Source organism: Danio aesculapii, chromosome 11 (assembly GCF_903798145.1).
Source record: "Danio aesculapii chromosome 11, fDanAes4.1, whole genome shotgun sequence".
Taxonomy (NCBI): domain Eukaryota; kingdom Metazoa; phylum Chordata; class Actinopteri; order Cypriniformes; family Danionidae; genus Danio; species Danio aesculapii.
The window spans coordinates 32,167,442-32,180,733 of record NC_079445.1 but is presented as its reverse complement, the minus strand read 5'-3'; the positions used below and the strand labels follow the sequence as shown (position 1 = coordinate 32,180,733).

General features: G+C 36.7%; 1 protein-coding gene across 3 annotated transcripts in view; it reads right to left on the bottom strand.

Moving 5' to 3' along the window:
• Positions 1-13,292, bottom strand: part of diaph3 (diaphanous-related formin 3) — a 475,404-nt gene that overhangs the window by 320,304 nt on the left and 141,808 nt on the right. For all 3 annotated transcript variants that reach the window (XM_056468166.1, XM_056468167.1, XM_056468168.1), the window contains 2 exons: positions 5,440-5,576; positions 4,654-4,759 (listed from right to left, as the gene is read on the bottom strand). In XM_056468166.1, the coding sequence (XP_056324141.1) occupies positions 4,654-4,759; positions 5,440-5,576 (243 nt within the window). The remainder of the gene's footprint in view (positions 1-4,653; positions 4,760-5,439; positions 5,577-13,292) is intronic.

The following is a 13,292-nucleotide window of genomic DNA, read 5'->3' as shown; positions in this document are numbered from 1 at the left end:
ATGTCGTTCTGTAGGGCCAGCACACCGCAGAGGAGCTGCTCTCAAATAGTAGGCACATACTAACATACAACAAGACAACAATCAGATTAGCAGCTTTTATTTAGTACGCAGCGTAATCAAACACAATAAACCGGAAGATTCCTGCATGATCAGTGTACACTGACAGACAGACAGACAGAGAGGCAGATAGGCAGACATACAGACAGCCAGGAAAGCAGATAGACAGACAGGCAGACAGATATATAAACAGACAGACACCAAAGCAGACAATGAGACAAGACGGCAAACAGCTAGATAGACAGACAGGAAGGCAGACAGATAGATAGACAGACAGACAGCAAGGCAGACAGAGAGGCATATAGACAGACAGGCAGGCAGTCATATAGACAGACAGGAAAGCAGACAGATAGACAGACAACCAGGAAGGCCGACAGAGAGACAGATAGAAAGACTGGCAGACACATAGGCAGACAGACAGACCTATAGACAGAAAGATGGACAGACACATAGAAAGACATGCAGACATATAGACAGACAAGAAGGCAAAGACATGCACAGACAGTCAAACATATAGACAGACGGGGATGCAGACAGACATATAAACAGACACGGAGGCAGACAATCAGACACATAGACAGACAAGAACGCAGACAGTTTAACATAAACAGACGGGAATGCAGACAGACAGACATATAGACATACAGGGAGGCAGACACAGACAGATAGGCATAGATAGAAAGGTATACAAATAGGCAGACAGACAGACATATAGACAGACAGATGGAGACTCATATAAAGTCAGGCACACATATAGACAGACAAGAAGACAGAAAAACTGGCAGACATAAAGACAGACAAGGAGCCAGACGCATAGACAGACAGACATACAGACAGACAGGAAGGCAGACAGACATACAGAAAGACAGGAATGCAGACAGACATATAGACGGACACATAAAGACAGGCAGACATATAGACAGACAGGAAGGCATACAGGCAAACAATAAAGAAGAAAACAAACATGACAGACAAAGGCTGACACAAAGGCAGACAGACAGACAGACAGACAGACAGACAGACAGACAGACAGACAGACAAGGAGGCAGACACAGACAGACCTACATATAGACAGACAGGGATGCAGACAGACATATAGACAGACATGTAGACAGACAGGAAGGCAGACATATAAACAGACAGACAGACAGACAGACAGACAGACAGGAAAACACGTAGACAAGCAAACAAACATGACAAACATGGAGGTTTACACATAGGCAGACAGGCAGACAGACAGACAGACAGACAGACAGACAGACAGGCAGACAGGCAGGCAGGCAGGCAGGCAGGCAGACATATTAACAGACAGGGATAAAGACAGACAGACACATAGACAGACAAACAGACACATAGACAGGAAGGCAGACATATATACAGACAAGGAGGCAGAGATATAGACAGACAGGCAGACAGTCGAAGAGGAATAGGCAAGAAAAGTAAATAACAAAAAGCAGACAAACAAAACAGACAAACAAAAACACAAAAATGTGTAATGGTTTCTGAAAGGCCATTTAAATAAGCAGATTTTTACATTTGAAGCCACTTTAATTATATATCATTTAAACACAGCAAATAGAATTTATTTTCCATTGCTCTGATTTAGTCATGATCTATCCAGCTATTAAAATCAACTGCAGCTTATGCATCAAGAATACCAAACAAAGGTGATGTAAATTTCCCGTTGGAGTACTTCAGAAAACTGTCCCTCACAAGATTTGTGGTGCACTTCTGTCCTATCTGCGGGCACAGGGCTAAACACAACTAATCAAATTATTAATTATTTATGGAATGGCTATGTTAAATCTCATCAGGGATGTTTGACTAATGCCAGTTTATGCTTTACAATGCAAATGAAGAGATATAACTGGCAGCACTAATCTCTGTGCTTTACAAGTATCCTGAGCACCCGAGTGTGCTGGCTAAACAAAAGGTCATGTTGACTTGTCAGAAAGAGACTGAAAATGAAGTTATTTTAATAATGTTTCATTCACTCAAATAAAGCGCAAAGTTAATGCCTGCATAAGCACCGTGCAGCTTAAAGGAGCATTAAGCATCTTCTCTTATATAAGCTTTTCTAGTATAAAGGACTGGTCGTTAACAAGCAGACTTGCTCATTTGTTTTCTGATCCTTTTCAATGTAGGCCTCTATACACAGACGCCAGGGGATTTTAAAGTGTAAATTGCATTTTAGAGGTGATTCAGGGCCTGTGACTTCATCTTTATATTGAAGTCACTATCAAGCAAATTGCTGGTGCTTCATTTCAGCATGACCATTCACTGGCCCTCAAATCTCAGAGGAAAACTTTCAAAATGGAATAGTATATATAAAGTATATGTATTTCCCCACCTGAGCAATCCACACAACACCAGTCTGTCACAATAGTGCGAACAGCACTGTGAAAATGGGTACTGTTACTTTACATTGAAGTGTTAATTAACAGGCGACTAGGGATTCTGAACATTAATGTGTGCAACCACTGAATAAAAAGAAAAAGAATGTTCTTAATTATTATCTTTTGTGTCATAACATAAAAACGCACTTAAAAAGAATAGATATTTAGCAAAGAATTGTACTGAGGCTTCATTTAATAATCTAGGAAGAAATGAATGGCTCCTAATATTTTAAATGTATTAATAGGGTCACAGATTGGTTTGACAAAAGTTCATTACATATCAATATTGGAAAAACAAAAAGAGCTGTATCTGGGAAGTCAAACAACAGCAGTAGATACTAGATTTTATAAACCAGTCATCATAAATGCAAAAATAGTAGAGCAGGGGTCCATTTTTCGTACCTCGCTTAAATGATCTAAGATGATTTGGCAGATCCAGGATCTTTTAATCTTGATAACTGATTTCTGGCTAATTTGGTTCTTCAAACAACTTTACGAATAAGATTAAAATGTCTGGATGAACTGATCTGAGATCTCTGCGTGTTGTGAAGGACAAATCTATCGATCCTCAAAATCATGATCAGCAATGCAATGATTGGCTGACGGCACAGCAGAATAATGACGTCATCTGATTAATATTCAATTATCCATGTGAGCAAAACTACTTACAATGCGTTGTAAACGGTTTGTTAAATATGATACAAAATATCTTTCCACCTTTGTTGTGAGCTGAAGGTTTTACACTTTCATGTATCATGAGTATTTAGCAATTTATTTAGTTTTACATTTTAGATCAGATTTTCTTTATTATAGTGGCCTAGGCCTTCAAGTTTCTTAATCGGCGTAAGGAATTTAAATAAATTTTCCATCAAAAAAGCATTTTGATATTGGTAAAGGCATCTGAAACTTTTGCAAAGCAATAAATTACTGGCATATTAGCGGTCAAAACATGTGCATGTACATATAATCACATATAACAGGGTATATGCAGGAATCCTAAAGGTAATTTCAATACCTTTTTAAGATTTTTTAAAGACCTTCTCAGAATATTTAAACTAAATTCAAGTTCTAATCAGTATCAAACCTTTAACTTAATAAACAATTGTTAATAAATGGTTGTGGTTAAATCAATGGAGCACAACCATGCAACAGAACTCCGATAAGCTCGGAAGAAACAAAGCTTGAAAGAATAAATTATGACTGTTTTCAGCGACTGAACTCGTCTTTCTCCTACCAGGAGTACAAAAACTTACATTTTTCCATTTGCTCTGTTTTGCTCTACGGTTTATGGTTTAAAATTCCTAAAGGCTGATTTATACTTCTGCGCCAAGCGCACGCGTATCCTACGGTGCAGCAAACTCATGGACGCATAGCCCTCGCCGTGGCCGTTGCTGACGCGCACCTCTCAAAAAAATTTAACTACACATCGCAACGTCGCGTAGAGCAAGCTCTGAAGGAGCTCTAGATGGAAATTTTGTTTTTACCCTATGATTAAAGTTGTTGCCCGTCCACCGATTCCAGCCTCTGAATGAGTGAAGAGTTAAGTTAGAAAAGTATAAATGCACGGCTAAGCGTATTGCATTGGCCATGGGTCACGCCAATCACTTGATGCAGAAGTATAAACTAGCCTTAAAGCCCGAAGAAATGCTTATAAAAAGTAGTTTATGCCAATTGCAGTTGTCTTATATTGGGTCACTGATGTGAATGGGGTGGTTGTTAAGAATGATCTGCAGTAATACGTATGGGGCTAATTTGTTTTTAAGTTTTTAATTCATGTTGTTTTGATGAGTGTTGCTATTATATGATTGTTGCATGGTTGTATTTAAGTTACCAGTGTTTAAGACAAATTTCCTTTCTGTCCCAAGCAGAACAGACAATAAAGTTTAAACTAAACTAAATGATTCATATTTAGTAAGTGTACTGACTGAAAAAGTCAAATATTAGAAGAAAAAAAAATATGTTTAATAAACCTAGCCATGCACTGAATAGGGGGGATAGAAAAATTGCATGTACACAGGTCACAGTGATCCTATTTTCAGTTTCTATAGAAAGTGCCACCAATTCAACTCAGGAGCAGTTTTCAGTTGCAGTTATCAGGAGGTATAAATATGTATACGTGTATTTTCAAATAGGAGGTCATGAGGGTGTTGTAGGGAAGATGAATGAACAAGAAGCTATATGAAGAGCAGTGAACACTTACCTGTAACTGGACGGAGCGAACACTAAGGCCTTGGACGATTGGGTTAAATCGGGCCACCCCTCTTCCTTCTGTTGCTGTGGTGATGGCTTCAAGGACCTTCTCCAAACTTCATGCAGGAAATAAGCAAAAAGTTAGGGTCACGAATTGATTTACCTATACATTTTTCATAGAGGGTCATGCAGGCATTGCACATCTCATCAGTAAGGAGGACGCCTTGAGTGCACTTACTGCTGATAATATAGATTTCACCAAAGACAATCGGTCCTTTCAGTGTTTACATGGAGCTGATATTTAAAAGATGAAGTAGTCACGATGAATGCTTTGTGCGTCTGAGCTAAATGTATGCTCTGCTTATAAACTGAATGCAAAAAGACTAAATAGAATACAAAAGAGCTAAAAGGCTCGGTAAGAATGTGCAAAAGGCTATGCAATAACATAAATAGTCCTCGCAGAAAGGGTTGCTTCAAATAAAAAATTAAAGAAATTTTAAAGTAAGAGTTTACATCAAATAAGAAATGCCAGTATCATGACGCCATTGTGTGTAAGCCCAACAAATGGCAACCCAAAAACACACTGGGCCACTTAAAAAATATATGAAATGAATATCTGATGCTTTGTTTGATGACGCTGATGTTAAACAAAGTTACAATGGGGACATTAAAGTCTAATAGAAAATCTATAATTGAGAGGGTTTAAATAATGGAAAGAGGCTGAAATCAGAAAGAACAATAATTGCATCATAATCAAATTGATTTCAACTGGAGGGAAGCAAGGCGGGAGGCTTACATATTTTCTTCTCCCACAATGCAGATTGCAGAGAGTAGTTTGACCACATCTGTCATCATGGCCGGCTGACAAGGGTCAATGGCTTGGGCCAACAGTGCCAGACTCGTCTCCTCTCCAAGGATGCGCTCAAGTCCATACTGCAGACACAAAGAAAACATTATGCAATCCATGTGCTTCCTACAGTATGATGTTTTCTCAACCTAAAAAAGCTAAGTTGTATTTGAATAAAATTTATACAAGATGGACGACACAAAAATAGTATAAAAATAAAGATATAAATAAATAAATCCCTTAAAATATATATTGAAATAAACAAAAAAGATCACTTATTTAAACAAACCAAAACATAATACAAAAATAAACCAAAAACAAAACATTCGAACTTTAAAAACTTTAAGAAAAAAATATGAAGGAATAAAATCCAAAGTGGTAATTATGGAGAAGAGTGTCATGCTTAAATTAGAGGTGACTTTTTCAAAAGTGGAGAAACCAAAGAAGGACATTAACGTGGCTTGCCTGTTGCTTGTCCTTGAAGTAAATGACAAAACTGCGATCAGGGATATGTTAATAGTAGCGTGAAAGAGAGAGGGAGGGTAAAAAGAGAAAGAAATGGCAAGCATAAAGGTGAATGAAGAACACAGACACAGGACAGAAAAGCCTTGGGGGTCTGGAACGACAAGAGAAGATGGAGACCCGCAGAGAGATGCGAGGAGTCAAAGAGGGGAGAATATCCACGTCTGAACACAGGGGGGTTCGGTTAATGACGACCGCGGTGCTAAAACCACAGGACCCATTTCTCATTAATTCCAAACACACTGATGTAACTTAAAAGACAATATTTCTGTGCTTGGTCAATCTTTAGGTGTGAGAGATTCACTTGGTGAAAAACGATTCACTAAAAGTTGATTTTTGTTATTGTTCAAAACTGAAAGACTATAAAGATTTTTGTACTAATAATAAGCACACACTGTTCATCTGGTGCTTTAAATCAACAAACTTCCAAAGGCTTTGTAAAGCTGATTCTGATTGGTTACGAATGTTTTATCATTCATCATTTGAGAAATAAATGAAAACATTTTTAAATAAAACAGGTTTAATTTACTGTTATCATTATATTATATTTTATTCATCTTAACCTTATTGCTAAGATGAATAATCATTGAGTTTATATATTTTTTAATATTTTAAAACCAAATGTTTAACTTTGCTGTTGTTTTCTTTGCTAAAATTGCCGTTTATATCCTCATCTTTACACCAACCAAAGTCTGTATTTTTTTTCTTTAGTAAAACAATAAAAGATTTGTAGCTTAAGCTATGGTCATTGGTGATTTATATAACAAAAGACAACAGATACCAGCACTTTTAGAGTTCAAGATACATATACAGGCAAAACAAATTAAATCACTCCTGATCTTATAAGCGGAAAAAAACAAATGCTTTAGTCTGGGCATAGAGTGGGTGTTATGCTTCTATGGGGCTTCTCCACACCGTAACTCTCCCAGATGTGGGAAAGACAATGGAGGTGGACTCAGAGAACAATATGTTTCATATTGTCCACAGGCCAAGATACGAGTGATAAAGATTTGGCTATAGCAGCCAGGCCATGCCCTGTATATTGACCCTGTGGATCTCCCAAAGAACAGTTTTGATGGAAACAAGGGAGTTGAGGTGACCCTTTAATTCTGCAGCAAGTTGGGCAGCTGTGGATAAAGGTGAGTTTATAGCCTCACCCTACCATAAGCAAAGTGTTTTTTTTTTTTTCCTTAGTAGAGCAAAAAGATTTTTAGCTTAAACCATGGTCATACTGGGGATTTATATAACAAAAGACAGTTGTTACCAGCACTTTGAAGTTCAAAAAACATATACAGGCAAAAACAAATTAAATACCCATCGCTCCTGATCATATGAGGGGAAACAATCGGTGCAAGAAACTAAATATAATTTCCGGTATTAGCTTTAATCCACTCTCTGCAAATAAAAATGCATTCACCACAGTTTAGCTTCAGTATCTTGCACACACCGTTTCAATTTGTAAGACCTCAATGTATCACCAACAACTACACTGAAAAAAATAACGATTAACTTAAAAAAATAAGATTTACTTGATAAAATCTTAATACGCACGAGCAAAATTCAAGTAAATTTTACTTTCTTTTATTGAAGTACAATTAACTTAATTTCATGTACATTTTACTTAATGTATTTAGAAGTATTAGGTTAAACATCAAGTAAAAAAGTTGATTATCTTTAATTTTGAGTCTGTATTTATTCAAGTTAATCAAGTAATGTCAAGTTAATTTTAGCAGAAGGATCATTTACTTTTATCAGTTCAGTCGGTCATATTAGTTACAAATTAGTTCATTTGGTGCAACTTAGTTTAATTAAGGCACACATTTTAACTGACTTGAAATGTGTTATTTATTTTCAACTAATTGAAACCAAGTGCAAATTTACTTTGAAAATGCTTCCAGATCTCCAAGGGAGTGTTAGCACAGCTATTGCTCTCTGAGTGAAGTGTCAAGCATTAACGCTGATAATAAAAATGCCAAGACCAAAAGCATGAGTGCAATGTGGTAACCTCAAAACTAAAAAAACTTAAAACTCAAACTGATGATTAAGAGTTAAATAAAGACTAAAATCTAACAAGTTTTTGCTCAAATTTAAACACCTAAAAATGCCTTTATTTTCAAAAAATTCTCCTCTTAATTCAATCCCATGGAAAGCATACTGGGAACTACAAGTCCATTACTGCATTTACATTATTAAAATGTACTTAATATTTCTAGGTTTGCAACGATTAGAAAATATTTAAATACTACAAGTAAACGAATAGTAATATTTAACACTCTCCACTTATTTAATTTATTACATAAAGTAAATGTGTACATATTAAATATTTTATTTAATATATAAATATTAAAAGTAAATGAATATTATTATTTAACTCTTCACTTATTTAATTTATTACATCAAGCAAATGTATACATATTACATATTTTACTACGGAAATTCTAGTCATCCTTGACATTTGATATTAAATTAATATTAAACACAAATTTTCAGTTTTGGGGAACTATCCCTTTAACTTAAAGACAAAACACTAAGTTTAGGGCATCATGGGAGCGTAAATTTAAAAGACCCAAATCCTCTACCATCTTAAAGCATCACACACAAAAAAAAGAATAAAAAAAGAACTTGAGTCAACTTTAGCAATTTGCCAGACATGAATCACTTGGAGAGAATTAATGTCTGACTAAAAAGCTATAGGACAGCAAATTCACCAAGTTGTGTTAATTGCTTCATAACTCATGCCAATTAATGGCTTCGACTGCCATATCTCAGGCTTGTTGTCATTCAGAACAGATGTTTATGCAGTTTTTTTTATGCAGACTTAGGTATGAAAACATCCTTCTCGTCTCAGAGGCACAGGGGAGATAACACGTTATCACAGTGTTTACGCGCAGTAATGGATGTAAACATATTTGAGCCATTTTCTGTCTTCATTCCGCAGGAGCTGGTGACAGCTGGACGGGAGCACCTGGCTGGGTGGAATATGTCCCATGATGCCGTGGGGCTGAAGTGAGAGGTCTGGAGTGGTGACAGGCCTCTGGGTAAATAAGGCTCTCGGCACCTGTCGGGTGCCTGGGATTACACCAGACCTTTAGAGCCGAGGGGTATGTGCAGTAGATTTTGAAACTCACAGACTGGGATCTCCGGCAAAGTAATTCCCAAAATGACTACGCAGAAATAGATGGAGTAAGTGCCTTTTTTTTTTTCTTTCTTTCAACCTAGAGAAACAGGCCTGAGGAAAACAACGATGGCTTCAACCCATTTATATTTCTTCAGTGGGTGACCATGACAGATTTCCAACTGAAAGATTCACTGATGCGCTTAATTGCTTTGCTTCCATTTTAAACAAATGGCATGTCAATTAGAGTCAATGATGAGACAATTGAATATAATCACTGTAAGAACAAACTAAACTTATGAAGCTCTTGAGAAAAAGAAAACTCAAAACAGCCTGTAGTTAAAGACTGGATTTAAACAATGTTAAAATGTTCTGGAGTACCTTTCGTGCACTTTAAGGTCATTGTAAACTCCAACGAGTCAAAGCGAACAAAATCGTCACTTCCTGATTAACTGGCGCCAAATATCAACAGTAAAAACAGAATTTGCTGCAGTAAGAGAAGTTGTGTCAGTCTTTTCTTCATCTAATAAATGACACCTCAGAAGGCAATCCTGACACACAGTGAACACGCGGTGGCGTTTAAAGGTGTCAGACGTGGAGCACAGATGCTCTTGATTCTGGAGGTCATTAATAATATAATAACACTAATACTGAAACGGTAAGGCATTTTAGAATGACCAAAACAACATTTCAGATGTTTTACAGTGTGCTCAGCCTGCTGGTTTATCCATTGGCACACATTTTCACCATCACATGATCTCTTATAACAAGTCAACACAATTTATTTTTCTTTTAACAAAGTGGCATTGGCATTCAAAACACATTAAATACAATACAAATGTAGCAAAACTACACACTAATAGAAGTGCATTTTTGTACAAAACACACCAAAAGGTAGGCTATATTAGTATAGTTACTGTGGAGCTCCCAAAGAACAGTTTTGGTGGAAACAAGGGAGTTGAGGTGCACATTAAATTCTTCATTGAGTCAGGCAGCTTTGGTTTTATGTATTTTGGATACAATCTGACTTAGCACCCAGACATTCCTTTCAGACATCTTCCTTTTGCTTCCACAGTTTCTACTGTTGGATGTGGTTCGTCCTTCTTAGTGGTATGCTGTCATTACACTGGATACCATGGCTCTTGATACATCAAAAAGACTTGCTGTCTTGGTCACAGATGTGCCAGCAAGACATGCACAAACAATTCGTCCCCTTTTTAACTCTGTGCATTACCATATTTTAAGCAAATCTGTGTTATAACTGTACTAATTAAACCTTTACACTCTTCTCTTACTGGTGGAATGTGAAATCAATGAAGATTGGCCACTAGGCTAGTCAAATTTAGCCACGAAACCTCCAAAACTAAATTAAATATGATTAAATACAAATAATAAATAAATTAAATGAGGTATTATGGATTCAATTTTTTTTTTACTTTCTTAGAAATGTCTAACAGCAATGTGTGGTAACACCAATGCTTACTTTAGAAAAAAACAGTGATGATCGTCATCTTACCAAAACGCAGAGTCAGGCGTGTTAGCAAGGCTGATAGATGACTGCTAACAGCTTCTCAGATAAAATCAGTTCAACTTCACTCAAACACCGTGGGATATGTTGACACCTGACAACATGTCTGTCTAACATCTGCCACATACCCAGTGAATGAACACGGATCAAAACACCACAGATCTCTATCTCCAGAACGCGCTGTGTATGTATGGGAGCACGAGGCGGGGGTAACTCCTCAGACCCCGGGCTATCGCAACAACATCAGAGAAACCACTGGAGATCCACTTCTAACGCTTCTCTCTTACAGGAGTGTGGAAATCATCAAAAAGCCCCCTCAGACCTCTCCACCTCAGCCCGTGCAGAGTAACCCCCTCCTGAGTTCAGAGTGGTGTCTGCCTGCACCCGCCTTCATCTGAAGCGCTCCTCTTATCGCTCCTGACCATTTGAAAGCTGCCGCAGGTACGAGCGTCCAGCAGGGTGGAGCGGGAACATGGTGAGTTAGCGGAGATGTAATGTGCCGGTTGATGAAGGGGTCGGCTGACACAACGGTGACTGGAAAGAGTCTTGTTTGAAGCTGCTGCTTTAGGGTAATGATGAGATTTTGAGTTGGGCGTGAAATACATCCAAAGCAGATACGAAAATATGCTACTTATTTTTGTATGATTTATTCCACATTTGCTATGAGAAAATGATCTCTGGAGTCACTACTGAGACATGACGGTAAATGGTATAGGTTTGACATATGTGACCCTAGACCATAAAACTTAAAGTCTCATGTCGTACAATTATATTATGGCAGTACACAAAAATACACAGGCTGTCTCTCAATATGCATTCTTCAGCGATCTTGCGTCTTTGTGTTCTCGTACAACTTCATCGTTCAGTTCTAAAACTCAAGACCACAAAAACAGAGGATGCATGACAAAACCCTGATGCCTTCTTGATATTGAGGCTGTATCGTATGCAGACGTGAGCACAAAACTCGCTCGAGAAGTCCCAGAAGTCACTGTGGCTAAATAAAGTAGGTGGGAAGCGCAGCATTTTAAATAGATTCATTATTAAAGTTCTGAGATATAACTTATTTAATCGCAGGAGTTTTTCCTTTCAGACAGTGAAAGTATACATAACCATGAAAATCTTAATAATGGCTTGAACACATTAAAGGTGTTTATTTGCTGAAGTTTGTATTAAAATCTGTTTTATTTGTATTGTGCAAAGTATATTTGTAAGGATTTTGTTGTAATGCTTAAATAATTTTCCGTTAAAAACATGTGAAGGTCACGTGACCATCAGGAAGAATGCAGCATCTTGTTTCTCAGAGGACGCGTTCTGTGTTCTTGCGGTCTCCTGTGTTTAATCATCTAGGGTAACCTGGCAAGAACGATCCCCACAAGAACATGAGTCTGTTCTCTGTGTTCTAGGAATTGAGAAGCAGCCATAGTATGGGTGAAAATTCCAAAAAACATTAGAATATTAAGAAAACATCATGCTCCATTAAGATATTTTGTAAATTACCTACGGTAAATATATAAAAAACTCAAATTTTGATTAGTAATGTGCATTGCTAGAACTTTTTTTAGACAATTTTAAAGGTGATTTTTTCCACTCAAGAGCTCTATTGTTGCTAAAATATGTACTGTACATTTGATGAGAGGCAATCATCAGTGCTAATTACTGTAATTAGTTGTGTAACTGATCACAAATCTCACGGTTTGGATCACATTTGGGTTTTTTAGTCATAGATCAGACCATTTTTCGGATCAGCCAAAAAGGGAGGAGCCAAATGTCATTTGCTTTCCATTTATTACAAAAACAGAAGTGCAAGACACTTTTGGTTTTGATAAACAGAACTTAGAACCTGTTATTTTATTAAAAATAAAATGAAGAAATAATCAGCTGAATAAAAATAAATTGTAAAATATTCAGTACTGTGAAAAATTCAGTGTTACTGCTACTGATGATGCTAAATATAGAAATCTAACATTATAATTTGTACAACCAATATTAATTTAGTCTCATTTTCAATTGATTGAGTTATTCACTCATAAAACTTCATGTTTCATTGCTAGATGGATCATTTTTGAAGAATTATTCAGTGACATTTTTGATGGTTGGTTGTCGCTACCTATTGGTTAAATAATGTAATTGCTGCCTTCAACTTTCATTTTTTAGCGTCGTTAAATGCATATGACGGTGATTTTTATCTTTACTATACACATCTGGTTTCATCTAATTATTATCAATAATTAATTATTATTATGATTATCTCAGTACTTCTGTGTTATTTGACTGCTAGTAAACTAAAGTCTTGATTTTTCAAACACAGATTTGAATGCAGCGATTCGAAGGATTAATAAACATATGCTAATCACCATCATTTATAATTTATGTTGCGTGGGTGTTGAGATCCCGAACTCCTTTAATCAAACCCACCAAATCCCGAATAATCTACCACAACATCTTCCATCATCATTTTATTTTACAGGAAAGCCTAAATGCTTTTATACATGTCATTTGAATGACGTGGGAGGCGATCTCTCTGTAATCATCACAAATTTAGGATTAATCTACCAATAAAAAAAAAAAAAAAGTATTAATCCACAGAACACGTTTGTTTCGAACTGTGGATTGTGATCCATACGAATCACGAATCAA